The following is a 25067-nucleotide window of genomic DNA, read 5'->3' on the forward strand; positions in this document are numbered from 1 at the left end:
ATGTGTATAAGAGACAGCTGCATGGTGTGACACATGCATGGGCCCAGCATCTTACCTGCTTGGTCCTCGCTGTGCAGCATCACCCTGGGGAGCACCAGGAGAGGCAGGGACCTGGTGCAGCTGTCTTGATGGAAGAACAAAACAGCACTGCAGAGGGACACTGTAAATAAACGTGGCTTGGCACAGCTATCACCCACAGCCACTTTGTGACAGTCACTTCAAGAGTTGTTGCTTTGGGGACAAATAGAAGCAAGTGTACTTCCTTGCAGGAGAGGTTACATGGGATGGTGCAACTGTTTCTGTTATTCTCTGTCTCGTTTGTGGAAAGGAAGCAAAAATACAACAAATTGCTGAGAGAGGAGGTTTTACCTGAGAAGAGGGTAAGAGGATCACTGGCAAACACAGAAGTTCCTGTTTCAGGTAGGTACAGAAAATTTGAGGGCTGGGAGGTCTGCAATGAAATGTGGGGTATCATCCATGCCCAAACACCCCAGAAACCCTAGATGAGGTTCCCAAATCATCAGCAAAGGAGGAGAGAGGAAACTGCAGCCCATACTCCAACCTCCATGGCTTACCCATCTTGGTGGACAAAAGGCCCAAGGTCCTCATGGTGACAAGCCCAGGTCCCCACATGGGTGCTGAGCTCCTCCACCTCTGCTGCGTTTGCCATCCACTCTGCGTGTAGGGCTTGGAGGCTTAAACCTTCCTGCCTTCTCTCTTGAAGTGTCAGGGAAGCAAAGTAGGAGGGGGTGTGGGATTATCCTTGCAGTAGGTGCAGCAGATGGAGAAAACTCCATGGGAACTGCTTTCATCCACGTAGGAGAGGCCAGAGGGAGGGCGGGCTTCGCAGCTGACCTGCAGCAAGCTCCTCTAGACTAATATATCATGGGTGCTTTCATAGTTTCATGTCCATTACATTTTGCTGAGCTCAGGCATAAGGATACCGGGGATTTAGAGACTGTTTATTTTTGTTGTAAGGAAACAGGAAATAGTACACAAGGCTATAAATATATATTGGGCTTCATATGACATCATGAACTTATGCAAGTGCTTCTCTTCTGAATTATGATGATGGACTGGTAATTCACAGGAGCTTTGGGCTTACTTTATTTTGCTGTTGCTGTAACAAAGCTAATGGTGCAATCCCGGGAGGGGGTATTTTATCAATAGTGAATTTTTGACCTCATTGCATACGTTTTAACTTCATGAATTAGTGACCCAGCTGACTGTAAAGCCTTCTATAGACTTATTATAAATCTATCACAGGACTGGCAAAAAACTTTGGCCCAGATCCTAAACTCTGACAGGCATGTGTTGATGGACTGCATAGCAAGCACTTCCACTAATATTTCTCACTAATTATACCATATATTAAGAAAAATGAATGAAGCCAATGTTTATATGCAGCTTTAACTGCTTTTGATGTAAGAAAGCAACACAATCTCTAATAAATTTTCACCTTCAACATTTCTATTCATTATAATTTTTACCATGATGAATGAAGTTAGAACTGGAGAGGGAGGGGGTTCATCTTGAAATCTGTTCAGTGAATGACTGAATTTACTTTCCTTCCCCAACTTGTGTTGAGGAAGGAGGGAACAGATGGACACAGGAAGAAGAGGGAGGCGAGTGTGGAACGAAGGAGATGGGTGAGGAACAGATGGAGTCGGGGGAAAGCGAAGAGGAGAGTCAGCAAGGATGGTAGGAAAGTTTTCCACTTGACCTTGAGTTGAAATGAAGATCTGCATATGCCATGGGGCAGCTAGATTTTGGGATGCATCCTTTCTTCTCTCTGTGGCACTTATGCCTTAGAATCTTGTGGGCCATCCCAGCAGTCCCGTCCATCCCAGGGGATCTTCAGAACCTGAACCTAGATTTTCTTGAGGGGACAGCTGCTGAGAAGGGCATCTGCACTGTGTTCAGGTCCCATAATTGGGGGAGAACTGTGTACAAATGCAGTACCCAAAATGAGTTGGGATGTGTTAAGTGTCCCAGGAATCCCAGACAACCCAGAAATTGGAGTTTATGATTCTGAAGAGATACCCTACTCCCCGTTTGTTAGGATCCAATGGCCAAAATACTAAAAGTGATTTATGATTTTTACCTGCTTCAAGTAAGACATTTGAGATGGCCAGATTTTCAGAATATGCTGAGCATCTGCACTTTGAGATGTATTGAATTATATAGGCCAAATCACTAGTAAGTCCTGGAAAATCTTGATTATATTCTTAATTCTATTAAATTGCCTGCATATAGTCCATTGGTTCTGGCTTTGCTAGCTGAAGAATGGAAGAGGTGAAAGTTAAATATTGGCCATGTGTGTCATTCCCTTTGAAGAAAATGGGAGCCATGTGCACTCACCTAACAGCAAAGTTTGGCCCCGACTATGATTTCACAGCTGGGCCCTAACTTCAGGAATGCCAAAGCACTAAATGACTCAATTGAGTAATCTGATCAATGCCGTATTTTCACTGTGGATTTAAACTGCACACACAGCAAGAACAGAGTTAGTTTTCTTCTCTCTCAAAATCACTTTTCTCTGTAGATTTGATAGCATAAATATGAAGTTTTGCTCTCGTCACACAAATAAGTGAAATGGCAGAAAACGTATGTCAAATAAAATGCACAACATTACATCCTTTTCGCTTTTTCGAGGCTGTTTAAGAAAATGGCTTCATTAATTTTGACTGAATAAAAGGTTCCTTTAAGGGATTTCAATAGGTGACATGAAAAGTGTTAATACAAATGATCAAGACAATGGAGGTTAAAACTGTTTTGAAAATATGTTTCTTTTATAGATCTCAGCTGTTGGAAGAGTTACAGAATAAATATACGGTAGTGCTGACATTCAGTGCTGTTTCATCTTAGCAAAAGAGTTTTTAATAAAGAAAATTCTTTTCAAAGAATGCTTTCTGCAGCCAGTCTTCAGAAAGAGGTTTTCCCCCCTCCTAGTTTAATAAAATTAAAGTAATTTATGTCATATTGATATGTCGATATGTTTTTCAATAAACTTTTTCACAGAGATTTTTTTAAAATTCTCTTCACTTTAAAAATTATAATTATATGTCTTCCTCCCACTTTGAAAATGGCACAAGGTGCTCATTTGCAGAGCTCTACTGTTCAAATCTTCACTGAGAATAGAAATGTCATGACTCAGTTAACAATGCTTTATTATTCACATTGATCTTTTTTTATAGTGTTCTTTATCTCAAAAACATTGTAAATCAGATATCTTCCTCCCACTCTTTTGTTCATTTGCAAATTTTTATTATTCTAGTTTAAAAAAGCAATGGAGTGTCAAGAGTCAGTGTATATTGTTTATGTTCTTTTTCGCTTTAAAATTACTTTTAACTATAAAAAGTAAGATGTACAGCAGGAAAAAAAAAAAGCTGGATTTAAGAATGCTTTAAAAAGAATTGAAGGAATCAGTGTGAATTTTATGTTGTTTGCTTACACTTTAGAGTTGTAACAGGCTTTGCAAGAAGGAGGACCAAACACTTTAAGAAAGGGGGTTTTTATGTGCTAATTCAAAAGTCCATGTTGCATCAGACATCATCACCCATGTTAGACACTGGACATAATTCATGCTCTGAGCGAAGACAATAGCGAAATTCACAACTGCTCTTGTAGCACGTTCACGGGACGGTTTACAGGTGCCTGCCCACAGACCTCCGCTCTCCATCGCTCTGTGTCAGAGCTTGGCGCCAGGTCCTCAGGAGCCCTTGGCTGGTAAGTGCCAAGAGAAATCACTGAGTTTCACAGGAACTTCGCAGCTTTGGTATCAAGTGTTAACTGCAGCAGAAATGTAACTTCAGCTGGTCGCCAGGCAAGGCAGTCACTGAAACCCATGGGTGCAGGGTGTAGGATATGGCCCTGCATCCTCTGAGAAAGCTGTGCCAGAGCCTCCAAGATTTGATCTTCCAAATTCTCCTTTAACCACTGTTTTCTTTCCTACCAAGTTTTTCTTTAGGTCTGTATTTATGTTCTGGCTGTTGTGCCTGTATGAAATAGCCTCCATGAAATAAATCCACTATAGCAATTGGGGCTAGTCCAGAGAACAGCAGGATCTCATGGCATTTCACATGCTGCTTGCTGATAGGTAACTTTTTTTTTTTTTTTTTTTTCTGTTGCCTGTTTTGAATTAATTTCCTCCAGTTTATGCACAGGGCATCCTGGCACCCTGTTGTTACTCCAGCAGCTCTTGAAAGAGATCATCCTCTCTGGGAGTCTCTGAGAAGGAGTGGCTATTTTTGAAGTTGAATTTAAGCCCCAGATTGGATTTTTGGATCTTGTAGGTGGTGTGGCAACTCTATCACATGAAACAACCTTAAAAAGCTTTTGTAAAGAAAAATAAAGTCTTATTTCCATATTCTTTTATTTCTTTCTATCTGTTTCAATGCTGCACTCTCCTGACATTTTTCTGAAAGGGAAAATTAAACAAACTCGGAGCAAGTAAGTCTCAAGCTGAACCCGATCTGAAAACACACAGCCCGTCCTTCTCCCTCCAAGTGGAGGGCTAAGCATCTATTTGGTTTTGTTAATGTCTGTGGGTCAACCCAACCACCATAGGGCTGCGCTAGTCCCTGTCCCCTCCCTGGGCTGCAGGGATTTGAGTCCCTGAGGCCACCCCACTGATGGGGCTGCATGGACACCTCGCACCAGGTTCTGGGTCAGGTCTGTGCCAGTGCTCACGGGCAGCTGCTTGTTTGTATTGCTGGGATAACTCAAAACTCTTGAATTCTCTTTATTCATCACTGCAGAGTGTGAAGCTGGAGATTTTGATGCATTACCTTATCTGAATTGATCACATTGTTTTCAAATTAAAGACAAAACCAAACATCATTATTATTATTATTATTATTATTATTATTATTATTATTATTATTATTATTATTATTATTATTATTATTATTATAATCCCTGCCTCAACAGCACCGCTGCATTAATTCTGTCTTCCTTCCTTCCTCTCATGATTAATTACTCACCCTATCGATGAGGTTAAGACTGTCTGCCAATATGATCAAGTTTCAGACACAAAATCCTAACCAGAATGGAGTAGCCAGAAGTGAACAGGGCTTTATTTAATAGACTGGCACAGTAAGTAAAGGTAGGTATCACCCATGGACATGCTGTGTAATTGCTCACTCTGTTTAGTTTGGGAAATTTATAGGTAATGTAAAACAGAAAATACTGAGGTTACAATTTTTTTTTTTTTTTCAATGTAGAACTCCATGTTATTAAATTTGGAAAGCACTTAAAATTCTCAGTTTTATTTTTGGTAAGCACTATGTATTGAAAAACGAAAATATCAGAGGGATCTCTAGGCAGAATTTGTGAACTTTCCGATGAAAAGACAGCACAGCATCTTCCTTTAGCGTCCCAAGGTCTTTGGCAACTGTGCCACTTTCTGAATGACCCTGAAGTTATGTGCCAAGAGTTTATTCCCAAAGCAGGTATTACACATGGTTATGGTCACAAAGATATCCTTGCACAGCGATAATACCAGAGGAGCTCTGAGGCTGTCAGCATTTTGATTTGGTGTGGGGGAAACACCATCAAAACCACATATATTCTCAAAATATATCCAAACAGTTCAAACACCGTCAGAGCTGCAATCACAGAAGATGCAGCATTTTACATAGACGGTCCTTAAAGCTCTACTTGTGGTAAATTGGCACGTGATAATATATGAACTACAAAAGCCCATGTCTTCTAATTAAAGCTTTCATTTTATTTGAATCCTACGATGAGTGGCAATTTGTGAGAGTCTTATGTCTTCTAGAGACTTTCCTAGCAAACACTTCCATTTTTATCTCTCTAATCTGCATGCCATACTGGAACACAACTGGGAGCTGGACTTGTCCGCTGTAGCAAACATTATTAATCTTATTACCATCTGAGCACCTCCCGAGGTGCTGCTGAGCAGCCTTTGCTGGACTGTGCTGAAAAAACATTTATTTAGCTCCGCAAGGGCCTGATCCAGTATCACCAGATGTCAATGGAAAGATTGCCAGGGAGCTCAACAGATCAGGCTCCAAAACAACCTCCAATATGGTAGCCTTCTTTGGGTTTCTTTGCTCTTTTCCTTAGAAAGAGTTGTAGACAAAGCAATTAGAAATATCTGAAACAGAAGTTGTACCAAGCTGTACATCTTTTCACAAAACATTTTTTTTTTTTTTTTCTGGGGGACACCAAAGATGCAGAACATCTATTCTGGGGGCACACAGATGACATCCGCTGCTTCTTAATTATGTAATAAGTACTTTTAGGACAGTGTAGTCTTGCCAGCTCTGGCAAAGGCAAACATGGTAACTGTTCTGCTCGCAGTATTAAATACACTTCTCTCCCTGTGCAGTGGAAGGATGTGTTTAAACTCGCAGTCTATCACTATTCCTGGATAGTGTAGGAGAGTCCAGGAACACTCAAGATGTCTTTTCCTGCGTATATTAACTTGTTCAGAACAAAATAGTGTTCTTAGAAAATATGAATCTTATGGCAGAAGAAAGTTTCCTTCAGGACTGTGCTACAAAGGTTTCCAAGCCAAATGCTTGTTCGTTTGGGTGTATGAAATATTAGGTTCAATCTGCTCACAAGCACAAACACGCCATTTCTTCTCACCGTGGCACTTTCACTGTGGTCATTTCCACCTGGCTTTGTAATGTTGGCAAGTGCAGTACAAACACAATGTCTTCATTATACGAGCTTCCAGAGGAGAGCTGCAGAGTTCCTGCAGCCTCAGTGAAACGCCAGCCTCTCCCCAGCGCCGGCTGTTTGAACCGCTTTGCAAGGAACTGCACTCCCAAGGAGTTTTGCTAGTGTCAGGTGTGAGCAGTGAACACCAGAGGTTTCAGGTGTTGCTAGATGGTAGGTCATCACCTTCCCACCCGTCTGTGGACCACGCACAAGGATCAAAGGGTTAGTTGAGCAACCTTCAGTGCCAAAGCCCCAGAGGCAGCACCCCTCATCTGCCCCCCTCGGTGCTGCAGGCATGGGGGCACGTGAGAGCTCAACTCCCTCCTCAACACTTCCTCATGTAAAAACTTTCACTGAAGCTTTTGCTCAGGTGTACAACCCCTTCCAAGAAAGGAGGTCACAGCCCAGGCCCTGAGAGGAAAAAGTGAGTGTCAATGAAACAGAAGAGGTGTCACTGTTATAAACACAGATTAGGCAAAATCTAACCCTCATTAATCCTTCAGAGCAGGGCCTCTGGTTTGTTCTTTTTTCAATCTATTCTGTATTCAAAGCAAGTACATTTTTTCTGTCACTATATCGCTATTGTTAACAACTATAAATGTATTAAAAACACAGGGGCATTTTACTATGTGTATTGTGCATAAGAAATATTGTTACATGACAAGCTCCAATTGGCAAGTGAAAAGAGGTTTTATTGAAGGAAATAGCAGTAGCAAACAGTGAACTATGCAGAATAATGGTAATTGTTCCTTTAACATTGGCAGCGCACGTTCACTTAATATGACTGCTCCTCTGTCTCTGCCTCATCCAGACCCAGAGGACCTGTTAGACAAGCAGGCAGCCACCTCTCTCTGGGATCAAGCTGTCAATGCAAACTTGCTTTCTTTCTATTTCTCGGAGCTAAGCTATACCCCCAGAGCTCCTGAAGCTTTTCCTGAGTGAAAGCTTTAAAAAAGCTCCATTCTAAATTACATCACACGAGCTGTTCTCTTCAGACTGACAGAACAAAAGCAGGGGGCGGGGGGGGGGATAAATGCCAAAAGTACCATCTGAATGACTTCTGACTTGCACGGAATGATTTACCTCCTCATCCTTTATCAGAGCAGACCAACATCATCTTGACCTTGCCTACCAAAGCCCCAGCAGTGCCCTCTAACTAACCGAGAAAGTTTGCAGTGTGTGTTTGCAATACAAATAAATGCAGCACTGTTGGGTGTAGTCTTTTTGCTTGCAACAACAGGGTCTTGGGTGCACCATTAAGAAAGGTCCTAATGGGGGCATGGTGCTTTCTGAACTTTTTAAAATGACATGGTCTTTAACACAGACAACTCATCACTACTGGAAGAGCCCAGCCTGCGGGTGCTGTACAGCCTTGGCGTGCTCACACTCTAATCAGCAACACCCCAAATAATAAGCATGGTGAAGACTACTGAGGGCCATTGCCCTGCCACTACCAAAATCTGAGAGGCCTCTTGGTTTGGCTTTATCTGGGAATTTCCAATTAAAGGTTGTCATCAGAAGTAAAGGAAGCAGAAAAGCATTGCCCACTTCTGCTGTGGCTGAGTAGAAAGCAGATAAATTGGCTTATCTCCCCCTCCTAAAGGCTTTCAGGTGGTATGGATTGGTTCAACAACCCTCACTGAGGAAAACATCCTCAGCTGGGAAGGGAGGGGTGCCATGGGCCTTCCTTCTTCTTCAGCAGATAAATAGAGGTAAAAGGAGACGAGCACTGTTATGACTGTTCTCCAGGTAAGGTGTCAAATCAGTAGTTTTTGTCAGGTAGCTAGGTGTCAGTTTATGGGTTGCCTGATCCCGGAGTAACCCTCTGAGATCCTGAAAATTGAAATGAGCAGGTTTTGTGTGGCTTGTAGGCTGATTATTTTGTGGTTCTTACTAAATTTTTATAAGAAAATGGTTGTGGGGTTAAGAACTTGTTATCCTCATACTCCAAAGTTTGTAGGCTTAGCCCGCTGCCCAGCACTTCCATGCTTGTTCTGCTGTTTTGAGTAAACCTTAAAATATTTCTCTGTCATTCATACAAATAGTCTCATTTTAAAGATGGGTTGAAGGCTGGAACAGATGATGAGTCAATATTAAGGCAAAAAATGTTGCTTATAACCCCATGAAATTAGAAAATTGAGCTTGTTTGCTTGCGTGAAAGGTGCTGCTTCAGTAGTTTGTAAAGATGTGGTGCTGTGGGGAGAAGGAGCTGAGAAGGTGGGGGAACTTACCTGACTCTCCAAGGGGCTGTAGGATGGGACTGTCCAGTTCTGGAAAACAAGAATGGGAGAGGAAGGCTTCACTAAGCAGAAAAGCTCCTCAGCTGGTGAGGTGCTTTGTTATCCCATACAGGCACCAGGTTTTTGAAAATGTCTCAAAACTGTGTTATTATCAGAGGAAAGAGAAAAGTCAAGCTATTGGGGCTGGTGATTTAGTCCTCTAATTGATAAGCATGGAAAAACCAGCTCTTAATAGAAGCAGGGAGATATCCCTTCCTGTTAAGGATCCAGTGTCCTCTGGCCTCTCACTGAAATGAATTTTTTCCCCAGGGCACACGGGTAGTTTTCATGTGGTCAACACAACTTGTCTTGCCCAGAGGATCAGAGACTCACTGAAGATCCTGACTCCCTAATGCACAGTTCATCCCTGGATTTCTGAGTGAGTAAAGTTTATGGGTTTTGCTATGTCTTTTGTTGGCTCACGTCTGTTGTCTTCACACGCCTGATCAGTGAAATGGCTCTGTCTCGATCCATAAGGGACCAGCCTAATGCCTGTTAAAGCTGATGGAAATGTTTGGCTTCAGGGCATAGTATATCAGGTGTTGTATCTGCTTCCTATGCCAAATTGTGAAAATCTTAATTAGGCAAAATCTTCATTAAAATAATTGCAACCAAGGAAAAGACTGGTAATGAACCTGAATACAAACCTCATCATTGTGTGCTTTATCATACCCCTGTTTCTACCAATGGTGTGTCTGAAGATGCTGGATTTCTAGTTTTTGAAGTTAACAGAATAAGATATTCAATATAACCACTGTAATACATGGTCTAGTTTTCTGAAACATGGCTTTAGGATATGGTGGAGGTTCAAGTTTAGTTCGCCCGTCTTTATTCTTCTGTTTCAGCATGGCAATACTTCCTACACTTTTAGGTATACTAGAGTGTTGCATCGCCTTTCACCACCATGTTATCTGAGGATCTCAAAATCAGTCACGATAGCAAAGCAGAAAACTCCACGTTGTTTGTAGCACTATACATTTCTCCTCTGCTTGGAGGGGAAGCGATAGGTCTTATCTAAATGACTGAATACATGGGTGGCATTGTGGGTGGGATTTTGTGCCACACAGGGATCACTCAAAGAAATAATATTCTGTAGCTGTTTTAGTAAAACTGGATCTGAATGAAAAACGTGAAAATTACTAGACCAACTTGTAAATCTTAAGTTGTAATAGTGGCAACCACAAGCTTGCTTGCTCATCAAAGGAGGTGCCGTGGTTCTACTTCTAGGCTCTTGATCCAAACACAACTGGCCTTTCCACAGGACAGCAGTGAAGCTCCTCACGGCATGGGGGCAAGTGTGCTTGCGGGCACAGGCTCGTGAGTCTCTGACACTACGTCCACAAGCAAGACTTTGAGTCCTTGGGGCAATGTGTGCCTGAGCAGGGATAATTTGCTTATGCCACCATGCAGACCACACTTCCCTCCAGTGATTCACATCCTCTATTGTTCTACCTGATACTAGCTACTAGCTACATGCTTTGGGATGGACCTAGTGAATTATTTGCTCTCATCTGGACTGAAGTCCAGAAAGTTTACTTAGAAATCTGTAGATAACTTTTCTCCCTTTTCTTCTACAAGTACATGTAAGCCAAGTTTTATGCTCTCCTTGAGCTTTACTAAAAAGAGAACAGAAACGTATGCCTTATTCCGTGCGTTTATTTCAAGCCATGATTCTTCTGGGAAGTGTGATTTGCTTACATCTTTCCATAACAAATGACAATGGTTAAGGTTGCATCTCTGCCAACCTCTTTCTAAGTGGTTTCAAGTAGTTTGCTTAAAGAGGGATTATTTCAACTGTGATGCTATATGAGGCAGCTCTGAGGTTGCATCTAGGCTGCACAGAACAAGACCACCTAACAGTAGCTTAAGGCAGGATATTTAATGTCCAACAGACAGTAAGATCATAAAAGCATAGAGTGAAAGTTTGCAAGTGTGCTGTACCTGAAATAAAATTAAATTGCTTGACTTTTTCCTTTCCTGATTGTACCAGAAAGACTGGGAAAGGCTAGCAACATCAACTGCCTATTGGAGGTGATGACTGCTGAAATCCTGCCTGTCCCTCAGCGAGTGCTTGCACTAACCCTTCAATTCCTGAGTACCTCAAATAATCCCCTACAAAGCGGGGACATGTATAGTGCCTAATCATATATGACCGGGGGCTGAAGCCATGTCTGTAAGCTAATATATGCTCTGTAAATGCAGTTGTCAGTGTCTTCTGGTTGGCTTGTTCAGCTTCGGAAAGTCTTAAATTTTCATGTAGCAAACTTCCTACAGCTATTACAGCTTATGGTCACTAGTTAGCTACAGCAGGAAGGTCAGACTTTGGAGACTGTAGTTGCTTTTCTGCCTGTAAGTTTCCTCCCCCTTCAAGTCTGTTTTCTACTCTTGACAGTACCCTGCCTTCTGTTTAAAGGCATTAGTAATACCAAATAAAGCTAAAGATGCTTGTTACAAAAACTAAGTTGTTTCCTTTTTAATCAGAGCACATGGTTATGCCAGGTTTGGCATGAAGAATCTGTGTATGTGTCTGGTTTAGGGCACAGTAAGCTGATCATTTGTTAGAAGACTACTGCATTACATATAATTTTGCTTTTAGTTGTACAATATACCGGGAGGTTGATACAAGCATTAGTAATCTAATTTTTGCTTGGTTGGAGGTGTTGGAAATACAAAGAATGGGAAATAAGGTTTTTGCCATGTGTGCTGAACTGTGGTTTGGTAGCAGCAGTTGGCTTGTAGTGAAGTGGCCATCAAAACCTTTCTTGGGGTGGCAATAAATGAAAAATAATCTTCAGAAAATATATCAGTTTTCAAAGAGTGAAGAAAGATGCAGCAATTATTGAGACACAGGTTTGCAGTCTGTTTCTGATTATCCTTTTGGCTGGAGAGTTGGGATTTCTAATTGTAAGGTTAAGGAATCCTTTTTATCTATCTCTTGCCTCCTAATCCTATGCTAGACAGTATTGTTTTCTGTGCCTTTTGTCTTCTGGGGAAGGAGACAATCTCTGGCTCATGTGAACATCTTGTTAAAGTCTGCTGACGATTAGGGGGTGTGACAGTTTTCTTGCTGAGCCTTTTTTATTGGGGATTTTTATGCCTGCTTTTCTGGGAGGTCTTTGAAATGTCTTTTATGTAGCAATCATTTCACTCTTTCTTTGTTGTCTCAAATGTTGAGGCTGTATTCTCATCTGTTCCTGTTTATATTCCATACTAGCTGGTCATGACGGTTTAGCTTGAAACTATCATCACACTGCATGCTCCTGAATCGCGGGAGTGTTGTGAACTGTTCTAGGACAGTTGCAAAATCGAGTTTTATTTTAGGGCATCTGAAGCTTTATCATGGTTGTTTAGTTTGAAAGGCTGTTAAAGAGGTTCCAGATGAAAAAGAATAACCTAGGAGCTGGACATTTCAAGTGTCCACAGCTAGGTATAGGCATTTAAAAATGCTGCTGCTATGAGATAGGCCCCCCTTAGGGTGGTGTTTGTAATACCAAGCTGTAGCTAAACTCCTACAATAATCAATGGAAGGGACAAGCCTGTCCTGCTGATGGCAAGTCGCCCCATCTTGACAGAAAAGTTTAAGCCAGGAAAAAAAATTTTCCTTTGGAAGACTTGTTTTGTCCCTGTGTGCTCCCCACCCACCTGCAGACAATATATAGATAATTATGTAGACCAGAAACCAAACTTCTAGGTGACTAAAGTTAGATAATACAAAGAATAACCCTGTCCAAAGAAATTAGAGTTTTGCTTTTCACAAGAAGTTTGGAAAGCTTTGGTAATTTTACATTTAAATTTCAGAAAGTTATGGGATTGGTCAGTGTACTTAAGTACAGGTAAAAACCAATATTTTGTTTCCCCAAATATTTATTAAATCAATGTTTTAGTGTCTTCAGTGGCTATCTTAAGACATGTGGATTTCTCATATATATATATATCTATATATATATCTATATATATATATTTTTATATATATATATTTATTTATTTATTTATTTTTTAATGAGATGTCAAGCATGTTATTACTGATTACCAACAGGGCTTATTTCTGACACTGTAAGCTCAGGTAGCAGCTGGGGAGATCCCAGATTCACTGTTAACCAAGGAGCCGGGGTTATGTAGTCTTGCTGATAATAGAGGAATTGGAAGTAGGTTTCTGAGACATATGGAAAAACTGGTTGCACCACCTTCTTCTTTGAGAACATTGAGGTAAAATTTGTGTTTTCATGAAGTCATTGTGAAAACTGAGTGACTAACGTGCACAACATGCTATTTCAATTTCTTAATGTAGCTAAACTCTTATTTGTTTCACTAAACAGCGTATCATATCTTTCCAGAGGAAGAAGCTACCTGCTTAGATGTTTCTTTTCCTCCAATACCTTCCTAAAAGCTGTTTTTTCTCTCCCTATCAAGAAGTTGCCCCACATAACAGCATTTCCACCTGCCTTCGCTTGTCTGTAGCCTAATTTTTAGTGTCTAAAGCCATATATAATATGGTTCCATTTCACACTTAACCACAAAACCCATTCTTCCAGTTATGATCTCCGTTTATTTTCTATTGCACGTCTTTTTCTTGAAGTATTTTATACATTACATAATATGCAATGATATGGCACTGATGTTTATCAAAATTGTTTCACATCGTACCTATTTCTATTCCTGTCTTTTGGATCAAGTACAATACTGCTAGAGATTAATGCCACCTTTTAAAATAGGTTTAATGTGTTTGTTTTCTTACCACATTCACTCTATCCACTAAGTTGTTATATGGATTATGTTTAGTGGGAATCTTGTGGGACTATCAAAGGGCATTTATTTTCTATTGAAATAACAATTAAGATAACACACAACTAATATAGTAATCAAATAAACGTGACAAATAACAAACTTTTTTTAAAGCTGCAGAGGCATGCTAACAAATCTATTTGATCAATATATGGGATGTGAAAAAAGAGGAGACAAGATTGACTGATGAATAAAATGGAACTGACACAAATAGGCTGACAGCCAGTCGCAAGTCTCTTTAGGGCAAATGCAATTAACTTAGAATAATAGACTCAAATTTGATGGTTAGAAATGCATTTTTATTAACAATCACAGCCTGAATCATTATGCACTCTTTGAATAAAGCTGTAGTTATATAGAAAGTCTGTGTATACATGTATGTATGTACATACAAAAAAGCCTTGTTGAAGAAGAGCTTTATTTTTGTGACAGAATAGCTGTATGAGATTTAAAATATAAAGCATACACAAGTATAAATCTAAATATTCAAACCAGTGATATAAAAATCACATATGCAGTATGCTAGTATTAATGATAAAGGCAATAAGCATCAGTCCCAGGGCTGCTTGTTCTTTTGGGATGTGAAATTGCAATCAGGGATTTACAGATTTCATTCTGAGGCAGAGAAGTCATTACTAGAAACATAAGCTCATTCTCTTTACTTTAATAGCTATTTTAAATCATTCATTTAGAAAATACATTAACTATTTATTGTATAGGCAGTACATTTCTATTGGCGTTCCATTTTCATGCTCTTTTATAATCCTTTTTAACAAATTATTTTATTAAAAGAAGATTAGAATTAGAAAAAGGATCCTACCAATTTTTGAAAATGCTACTCTTGAAGAAGGATATTTCCCATTATTAACAGGTATGCAGTATTAAAACTTTAAAGGGAAGGAAGATATTCAGTTGCTAATGTGTCCTTTTTCTTTTGACCTTCATGGCAGAGGCTTATTGCTATTTGTAAATTACTTTCAAAATTATTAATCTCATTTAATTTATGAATAAATATATAATCTTCTTTTTTCCCCAAAAAAATCCTTGGGATTTAAATATGAAAAGAGCTGCCTATAGAATATGTTATGGTGCAAATGTTTTTTATGTGTGGGAAAAGATAAAATACATCACTTAATGCAGAGAAACTCTACATGGTATTAGCAAAGTATAATGTGAATATGAAACTATGATACCTGAAATGCTTGGTGCTTAAATATCTTGAGAAAAAGGTGTAACTGTAGGAAGTAAAACTGCACTAGAAAATATTTAAATGAGTGTTCTCCAGCTAGGTGTCCTTGGTGGACAACCACTGGCTGGCCAGCAGAACATGATGCTCTGTAGTTGTCTACAGCATGAAGAAGCGGGTGTAAAACATCATCACGGTTCTCAGGCAGTTTCTAGGGTTGCTGAGTTGGATCCGAGAAGCCACCAGTGCTTTTCTGCACTTCGAAGGTGGTTTTAATCCTCCCTGTTTCTCAGCAGTGAGAAGCGCGCAGATGTACTGGGAAGGCAAACCACCTCTTGTCTGGTAGGGGAAGAGGCCCATGGAAACCATTCAGAACAGGGACAGCATGTGCCTGCGGAACAGATTTTTCTGGTAAACACCCGGTGTCTGTGGAATGTGTAGACTGCCATTTTGGTTTTCAGCCTCTATCCTTAAAGTCATTGCCATGGGGAAAAACTTTTAAGGGACTCCAACAGTTGCTGAAGGCTTTCCAGCAGTGGTGTTTTGTTTTTTTTTTTTTTTCTTTCGTAGTCTATTCTAGATACTCACAGCAGCCCACCACAACATTTCCTGATCTGGCTTCTTGAATAGCTGAAATTGCCTATTCTTAGAGATAAGATGGATGGATCACATGTTGTTCTAGCACCACCAAACCTGATGTGTGCCCAAAAAGGGAATAATGCTGTTGGGTCTAGCGTAGTTGTTTGACAGAGAAATTGTTGAAAAATGCTCAGACTTGGACTGTTAATTTCTCACAGAACTGCGTTTGGTGTAGCGGGAGTTTGAGTAGTTAAAATTACGTTATCTATTCAATTTCTCCTTACCATTTCTGTAGATGTGTCACTGGAGACCGATGGAAGAAAAGTTACTACTTGAATCTGATGCCAGAAAAAGAATATATGCTCTTTTATGACCACAGTTACTTAATATTTTAAATGAGAAACAGGTCTTAAAATACCTACTAAAACTTTCATATAAGTTAAACCAACAAAGGAAGAAAGTCCAGATGATCTGCTGGTTTAAATGGGGGCAGCTTCCTTGCAGTCAATGCACAACTAGTATAGGGGACTGGGGCTGTGGGTTCAGTTCTTGCCTCTTGTTGGTTTTAGGCTAGTGAAATAGTGATGAACCCACACAATGTTTCCTCATGTATGATGATGTAAGAGAAAGGAGGCTCAGGCCCTGCATGATGGTAGACTAATTCTCCACTGATGTAATCATCCAACCAGAACAAGAATGACTCACTCGATCCATAAATATCTCATGGCCAGCTTCTGATCATGTTTAAATTTGTTCACACCAACCTCATCTCATTTGCTTGAATGGGCTTACTCCTGAGTTAGAATGATACATGTAAGAGAAAATCCAGGCCCTTAAAAATCAAATCATAATTAGTCTCTCTTAAGAGCTGCTCTATTAAAGTCAGGTATTCCAAAAAGTATATTAGAAAGAAAAAGAAGATGCTTTTAAGTGCATTAGGGTTTTTCTTAATCCAGCAGTGCTAGACTTGGTGATGTAGCATACTTACAGTATGTTTCTATTGGCATTCAGGTTCCATGTTTTTATATTCCCTTTTCAGAAGTTATTTCATTAAAATAAGATTAAAATTAACAAAATGTAACTACCAGGTTTGAAAATACTTATCCTGAAAAGGATATTTCTCCCCAGCACCTGCCATTTTTGTTCCACTCCATCTTAAACTGCTCAAGTTCAGAACTCTGATTTCACCATTTCATGCTCCCAGAATATGAAAAGATTCCATTCCTCATTGGTTTACACTTTCCTCAGTTTTTATCTTTTACAAATATGGCTTGGCCAAGATGTTCTCGATGAAACAAAAATACTTTTGCTTTACTTTCTGTTCACCTCATCCTCGAGCAGGTGCCAGGCAATCTGCGGTAGCTGTTCCGCTACCTGAGAAGCGTTCATATATAGAAACACCAGGCCAGCCTCCGTTGTCACGGCATGGAAAGCCAAAAATAGATGACATGAGAACATATTTCTTCCCATGAAGATTTCTGCAGCTATGTGAAGTCTTCAGATAAGCAGGTTTTAGTGTTAGAAAAGAATAGTGTTGGAATGAAGAGTCTAGACTATATATTTATAATATAAAAATAGTCTCTATAATATATATGTTTGATTACATGGGGATAGACAGACATATTTGACTATTCCTCCTTCCCTCAGCAATGAAGAGTTGTGCCAATGACTGCTCCTCCATGTCAGGTGTATGCTGCTTCTACATATTAGCACGGTTGGAAAGCCACAAAAAAAAAAATAAAATTGCTTATGAAAAGCCATACTTCTAATTTATCTAATTGCACAGAACTGGTTCTCTGTGTGATTCAAGACTATCCTGAAGGCTGAGTTGCACTAGACATCGTGTTGTATTAGTGCCACTGGCATGGGGGAAGATGGTGTGTTTTAAAGCCAAGGGATGGTGCCAAAAAGAATTACAGACGGTACATCTGGAAAGGACCTCCTAGTTCAGCTAGTCCTGGCCTGCGTGTCATGAAAAAATCTCTGTAGGCTAATCCCTTAGGTGTTTTCCCCCTCATTTCTTCTTAGACACAATCAAGCGACAGTGTCTGAAATGCTCTCTGAGGCAGAGCATTGTCTAATAGTTCTGACTTAGAATATATTTCCTTACTGTCCAAGCTACCTTTTTAATTATTCCAGATAAAGGTAAGGGCAGGTATCCTGGTGTAGGAGCAGAAAGACATGCAGTGGGGTAAGTAATTTCAAGTGGATTAAAGCAGTCAGCACTACAGTTCTTCAAAACTTGATATTTCTGGAATAATTTGTTTCCTCCCTGGTCTGGGTGGTGCTGCTTATTTATGATTTTCTTCACAGTAATTGGTCACATTTTATTCTTGTGTTTTGGTTTTTTTTTATACCAAGTTTCTCTTAAAGACGTTGATGCAATGGACATTTCAGTTAGGACTGAAGTTTGCTAAGGTTTGAGAGAGACTTTATTTATAATAGGCAGGGTCAGTGATGATAGAACAAGGGATTGGTTCTACTTTAGCTTTATGACAGTGTTAAAGTTCTCTGGCTCCCAGATAACATCTAACAGGCCCTATATTGCAGTGCAAAATTATGGTTAAGACTCGGCTGGTGGTTATTATCCAGTAAATGTTCAACATATTTTAGTAGTGCATTAGTACAAAGTTAACTGCAGTGACTGGTGATTTCTGCCATGGCCAGAAATCTGTCAGACTAGATGTTCAGTGCAGATACAGTCGAAACATTCTTGTTCCTGAAAACTTGAGGTCTAGGTAGGTAGCTGAATCGTGATGATTTTACAGATGACAAACTGTGATGTGGACGTGGATTTTTCTTCAATTTTTTCCTGAATAACACAAAGTCAGCCTAGGAATAGCCAGGTACAAAATTTTGGTTTTTAGAGTGTTAAATGGATAATAAAAAGCATATTATAGTCTTAGGCATAACCTTTATGTTCTATGTTTCTTAAAGACCTTTGCTTTAAAATCCTTTTCTTCTGTAATCAGGGATAGGACTACATTGATTCACTTTCTAGGTGTCTTTCCAGCTGTGTATAGCGTATCTCTTTAATTCCTTTAGGCTCTGTTTGAACTCTTCATAGAAGAACGCTTATGTAATTTCAGTGAAACTTCAGATGTTCTCCTGAGAGAAGGTGAATTTGTGTGGGTTGCCATTATGCTTCCCTTCAAACTATCTCTCCAAAAATATTAAGAAAGGAAAGCCACAAAATTGTACTAAAGTGGAAAAAAACACCTATATAAAATGTTGCTTTCTTGTGAAACTAAACAGAACAACAGTAACGATCTTGGAAATCGAGTAGTGTATAGAGTTTTGTGATTTTTGGGAACAGGCTAGTCCAGTGCAATTATCCTGTCCGACTGGAGCTCACAGAACCACCCTCATTAATTTTTCCTTCAGAGGAATTACATTAGCGAACGCAGCCAAACCCCACCGCGTATCACCAGCGGCCTCCGGCTTTAAAGCTAGGTGCTGCTCCCTGGGAGCCAAAGGGAGTTTTGCCATCGATTTTAATGAAAGTAGGAACAAGCCCTGTATTTGCAACTTAAAGCAAGTAGGTTAGAATTATGAAGAATGATTATTTAAAATAGCAATGATGTAATATCAGTGTCAATTCCATTATTTTAACAGATGTAAATTTGCTCTGCTCTTGAACTCTGGTGAATTTTAATGGCAATATTAAAGAGATACTATTAAGACTACTTAAAAGAACTATTTGTAAAAAGTGTCTCCAGTTAGGAGGGGGAAAAAAGTTTAAATTGCTTTTTTATTCAGTCTGCACAATTATTTATTTGAATGGGTTTGTATATTACAAATTAATATGTATTAGAAACTGAAAAGATCACACAATAATTCTAATAGTCATTGGATATGGGAGAGCTTGTACTATTAGACAAAGCAAATAGACTTCTTATCCAGCCATAGTTTAGGTAGTCCTCATCATAAGGCAAATAAGATTTTTATGATACATATTATGGACAATATACATAAAGAAAATAGTTGAAAATCAGCCGTCTAAATAACTTTAGGGTGAATTTACACACATTCCAAGGCATGTTCCATGTCAGTGACTCCAGTGTTGTATCTGGGTGATGACAACCACTGTCACTTTCCTGGCAGTCAAAGCAAATGGAGGATTTGGACATACTTACAGGATCTGGTTCTTATTTTGTCAACCTGCATTCCACTAGGACACCCATGAGAGGAGGAGGTTGGTGTGGTCAGTCCTGGAAAGAGACCTCTTAAAACTTATGTACAAGGCTGTTAGCATCTGCTGTCTCAAAAGTGTGTTTTCTGGAGGGAAGGTTTAGTTGTTTTAAAACTAGTTCTAGGGCCACTGTCCAGAGCTTGTAAAATTAAATGGAAGATTTGAACAGGCTGGCATTGCACAAAGTAGGTTATCACAGGCCAGAAAAGAAGGTGCTGCCACTTGGGTTTTTTTGGAAGAGAATTGGAAGAGTAATAAAACAAATATTAGAAAATGAGACTGAGCATCAGGGAAAGCCAGACTCTATTAATTCAGCACTGGCATTTTTATTAAGGGCTCAGCCTTTCTGTTATTAAACTCAATGACAGTCCTTTGTGATCTTTACCTCATCTACAGCTACTAATTCTGGGTGCTACAATCACTTCTATTTCTTGGAAAGATGCGGAGCTCATCTTCATTAAGAAGTGGTGGGCGCTGGCAATTTCAGTCAAGGGTCTCAGCTATCCAGAAAGCTAGATATTTAGAATATTTATTATGTATAATGTATACCTGACTTAACATTGTGTATAAAAGTTTGCTTCATTACTGTCAATCTTAGGGTGCCTCAGTTCCTCCAGATAAGTGGTGGCATAGGGGAAGATGAAACAAGCCTGCAGAATTGAAATCTGAACTGTTCTGAAGTTTAAAAAGGTTGTGGGCTGAGCTTTCACTTGGTTTGCTCTAGAGTATGTTCCTGTCCTGATGGCCAAATCTAGGAAAGAATTAATTTTTCACTTCTAAGTAATTACTTCACCTTGACTCCAATTAATCACCTTCATGGAGCCATTTTAGTGGTTAATGGCTGAAAAGGATTTGAGACTTTCAAATGAAAAGTAAAAAAATTTGTCATAGCTTTTTTTTACCTGATTAGGAACAATAAATATGAAGTGCCTGAGTGAAGCTGGACATTGTGAATCATTTGACCTATCAATTGTTTCTTCTGAGTATTTGAATACAGTCTGAGAATGCATTCTTAGAAGTATTCAGTTTTGATCCAAGAAGAAATGTCTCTTTCCATTAGTTTTTATTTCTTCCTCTTACTGCAGACAAACCAGAATATTACAAAGGGCAAATCCATGAAACTTTCTCCAACTTTCCCTCAGGGGGTAAAGCAGAGTTTTTCATCTTAAAATGACAGTCAGTTGTGCAAAAAATGCCTTTCATTTCTGTAAAAGCCACCACATTGAAAAAATCTAGGCTGACCTATTGTGGCAGGAGGGAAGGTGAGGATGTATTTGACTGTAGCATGCTCATGTAAACTCACATACAGATAGATTTAGACATCACTCTGTATAAATACAATCTCTGTGGGCAGAGAGCGCTTTTGTCTGTCTATGGAAGTGCACCATGACTTACATTTTTTGCTATTACCTCTGGATATAACAACATTTTCTATACTATGCAACAGACCATAGTGGTCAGGTGCTCAAAGGCATCTCCTTGGCCACCAGGTTTTGACGTGACTGACCCAGAGCAGAGTGCTCAGTGCAGCCCGTTTGTAGCACAGCTGACCAAAGCAACTATAGCTCAGCATAAAGTTTTAAAGCAGAGCCAAATGCAGTCTAACAGGCAAGCTTGGAAGAGATCTCCTGCCAGATTTCAAACCCTGTTTTGCCAGTCTGCTTGTAACTTACTGGTATGGTCTACACAGTGCTCCTGAGATTAATAAATATATAATCCCATATCCCACAGTCCATTACCACACAGTGTTTGAAACATTTCCCATTAACAAAACACAGTACATGCAGGTAAAAATATCAATGCATCTCATTAGAGGGGGGCAAAAATGGAAAATATGTATTGCATTAAAGCCAAGTTTTGGGCTCTTGTGCAAAGTTTGAGGGGAAAAATGTATTTCTCCAGGTGGTCTCTCAAGTGGAGGGAAGGATATAGTTTCTTGGTTACACTAACAATTAGAATCAGGGCAACACTATACCCAAGATGTGGCCTCTAATCTAGGCCAAGGCATGCTTCATCTTCCTCTTCTATCAGAAGCAGATTCGGCAATATGCCTATGCCCAAGTCTAACTTCAAACGTATGAGTAATTCTAGTGACTTTGTTCTTGAAATCCTGGTCAAAAGAATTGTATCCAATGTTTGCTTTTTGTCAGTGTTGCACAGGTTGTTTCAGGTTGCACAGAAATCTGTAGAGTCCTGTGCTCTGACTTTCTTCAGCAGTAACAGAGAACTTGTGTGTGACAAAGAAATAAAGGTGGGGCTAAAGTATAGGGGGATTGAACCCTTGGGAAAAATAATACAAGAAAACTGTATGTGATGAATACATGCATTGCAGACCCATGACATGAAAAGCAAATAGGTCAAACCACTCGAACCTTTGTGCAATAAAATCTTTTCTTACTATTTTATAGGAATGCTTGAAACTGAAATCAGTACTGCAAAATACTGTTGGTGGAAATGGAGGAGGAACACTACAATTTTTAACTTCAGTGAGCAGATAATGTTCCCTAGATCTCGATTGTTGGCCCTCTGTTGAACCAGCTTGTGGCCAGGCACAGAAAAACTGATGTTCAGCTTGTGTTCTGGGTCTGGAAGGGAGTTTGGTGGTTGCTAGACATTCTGCCTGAAAGAGGAGATTCATATGGACCAAAGTACTTTTATTCTTACGAGTAGATTAACACACCTATTCTTTCACTCCTTGGGTTGAAATAATCAAACACATAATTCAGTGGGAGTTTTCTAGGGAACCACCTCTGTTTGGTATAGATTTATAGAATTGTGTATGCTAGTTATTGGATAAATGCAAGCATTTAGAAGAACCTAACAGGTTACCTGTCATGCTTTAGGGTACATAAGGCAAAACCTGGTGTATCAGTGTGTACCTGGGATCTTTCTACCTAACTGTTAATGTAGTGTTTCTGGAAAGTTCTTTTAATCTAGGGGGAAAAAAATAGCCAAAGAAATTAGAAGCTTAGAATGGGAGGTCTGTTGGCTTTCTGCTCACATAAATTGCCTGCAAAACACACGTAGCCCTTAAAGGGCCGTGGTGGGGGAATAATTCCCCTGGCAGTGCAGCACCACATGTTTCTGCTAGCCCATGCTCTCCACACAGCTGCACAACGTATCACATAACACTGTCAACTGCAAGCACGCTAGCTTGCCATTCCAGTGGGGCCCCCAAAACTGTAAATAGCAATAGGCAAGGAAACTCTCCAAGACACAGCACTTGCTGTGGACTCATGAATGCTTGAGCCAACTGCCCAAGGCTTGTACTTGGTGCATGAGACTTGACAGGTGTCCGTGCCTGCCCTAAGGTACTTAGTTTGTGCCAGGCTCTTGCCATGGTTGTATATCCTGGTCTAGAGTCTAGAGCCTGGATGTCTGCCAGCATGGCTAAGAAGTCGCTGTGGTTTGCTTGGGGGCTGAGAAAGCGCTGTGGTCTATAAGACCTAAGGCCAGACTGCTTGTAGGATGTAGAGAATAATTGGGGCTCCCAAATCCTCTTCGTGATATTGCACTGAAATTTTTTTCTATGGGCAGGAAGGGTGCACAGTGTGTGTGCAGCTAAGATTTTGCCGTTAGTCCAGTTAATGTTTTAACAGTCCAGATTCTTTAACGGAGAAAAGCCTCAATTATATAGTTAGAACTGCTGTATAATCCATGCCCAACCTTCCCAGCACCTATCCTCTTATGTGGTGTTGTGCTCACCCTTCCCACATATGTGATGTCCCATCCCACATGGTGTTCTGAAGCTCCGGCTGTGCTTCCACTTTGTCCATCTTACCCTGTCTTCAGGTAGCCCAGGTAATGCCTACGCACAGGGAACCAAAATGGATAAGAACACTTCTATAGAGCTAGCAAGGCTGTCTAGGGGTGGGAGGTGTGACCCTGGATAACACATCCCTAAGGTTCATCAGGTTATGCAGCAGGAGAACATGAAGGAACAATGTTAGACACCATGATGTGACAGTACAAGGGTAGCAATAAGGGTGTTTTCTCTTGTCTACTTGCCTCCATCCTCTCTCAGACTCAGTCCCTTCAGGAAGTTACATGTGAATGACTGCAGCGCTACCAGTAATAGTTGTCTTAGGGTATCCAATGGTAAGCTCAAATCTTCACCTGAACCATTGCTGGTGACTGTATCCTGGGCAGTGCCATTCATAGAATTGGAGAATATCAGGTTGGAAAGGACCTCAGGAATCATCTGGTCCAACCTTTTTAGTAAAAGCAGGGTATAGACAAGATGGCCCAGCCCCCTGTCCTGATGAGTCTTAAAAGTGTCCATTGTTGGGAATCCACTCCTTCCCCAGGGAGATTATTCCAGTTGTTGATTGTTCTCATTGTGAAAAACTTTACTTTTATGTCCAATCAGAATCTCCCCAGGAGTAACTTGTATGCATTATCCCTCATCTTTTCTATGAGTGCCTTTGTAAAAAGGGAGTCTCCATCTTCTTTGTGGACACCCCTTAAATACTGGAAGACGGGGAGAAGGTCTCCCCTCAGCCTCCTCTTCTGAAGGCTGAACAACCCCATTCTCTCAGCCTTTCCTCACATGGCAGGATTCCCAGGCCCTTGATCATCTTTGTGGCCCTTCTCTGGACCCTCTCCAGCCTGGCCTCATCTTTTTGTTGTAGCAGGGACCAAAACTGAACATGGTATTCCAGGTGTGGTCTGACAAGTGCCGAGTAGAGTGGGATAATGACTTTGTTATCTCTGCTGGTGATGCCCTTGATGCAGCCCAGCATCCTGTGGCTTGCTTTGTCACTGCAGCCCACTGTTCATTCATATTGGGCTTGTTGTCCACTCGGACACCCAGGTCCCTTTCCACAGAGCTGCTCCCCAGATGGGTAGATCCCAGCCTGTGCTGCACTCCTGGATTATGTTTTCCCAAGTCCAAGATCTTACACTTGTCCTTGTTGAGCTTCATAAGGTTCTTGTTAGCTCACTCTTCCAGCCATTGAAGATGTTCAGAGACTAGGAATTGCAGATGGTAGTGACTTGGGCTGTGCAGCTTTGAAGAGGACTTGCCCTAGTATTGCTGGGTAGCAAGGAATACTAGAAAATAAAATCCTATACATCCAATATCTGCTCTGCAAACGATAGAGAGCACCTGCTCACATCCAAGTGGGCAAGAGGTGCTCTTCTCCCCTGAGATTCTTGCAAGAGTAACTGGTGAGATATGAGACAGAAGATAAATTAAATTACACCTTTCTGGGTCTGTAGGAATATACCTTCTTTTGTGAAGCAAGAAGACGGGGAGCAGTGCTGTGCTTGTCAGGGCTTCTGACAGGCAGGATGGGAGCCAAGGGAAGGTTAGATTAGATGTTGGCCCAAAAGGCACTACCTAGACATGTGCATC

The 25067-nt window shown here is 40.4% G+C and overlaps 1 protein-coding gene across 1 annotated transcript in view; it reads right to left on the bottom strand.

Moving 5' to 3' along the window:
- The window catches only part of MDFIC2 (MyoD family inhibitor domain containing 2), a 46686-nt gene that overhangs the window by 9579 nt on the left and 12040 nt on the right, over nucleotides 1-25067 (bottom strand). Inside the window, exons 3-4 of the mRNA XM_026857646.1 lie at nucleotides 8925-8963; nucleotides 56-124 (exon numbers count right to left, since the gene is read on the bottom strand). Coding sequence (XP_026713447.1) covers nucleotides 56-124; nucleotides 8925-8963 — 108 coding nt within the window. The remainder of the gene's footprint in view (nucleotides 1-55; nucleotides 125-8924; nucleotides 8964-25067) is intronic.

This window comes from Athene cunicularia, assembly GCF_003259725.1.
Source record: "Athene cunicularia isolate RWA chromosome 12 unlocalized genomic scaffold, athCun1 chr12_part1, whole genome shotgun sequence".
Taxonomy (NCBI): Eukaryota; Metazoa; Chordata; class Aves; order Strigiformes; family Strigidae; genus Athene; species Athene cunicularia.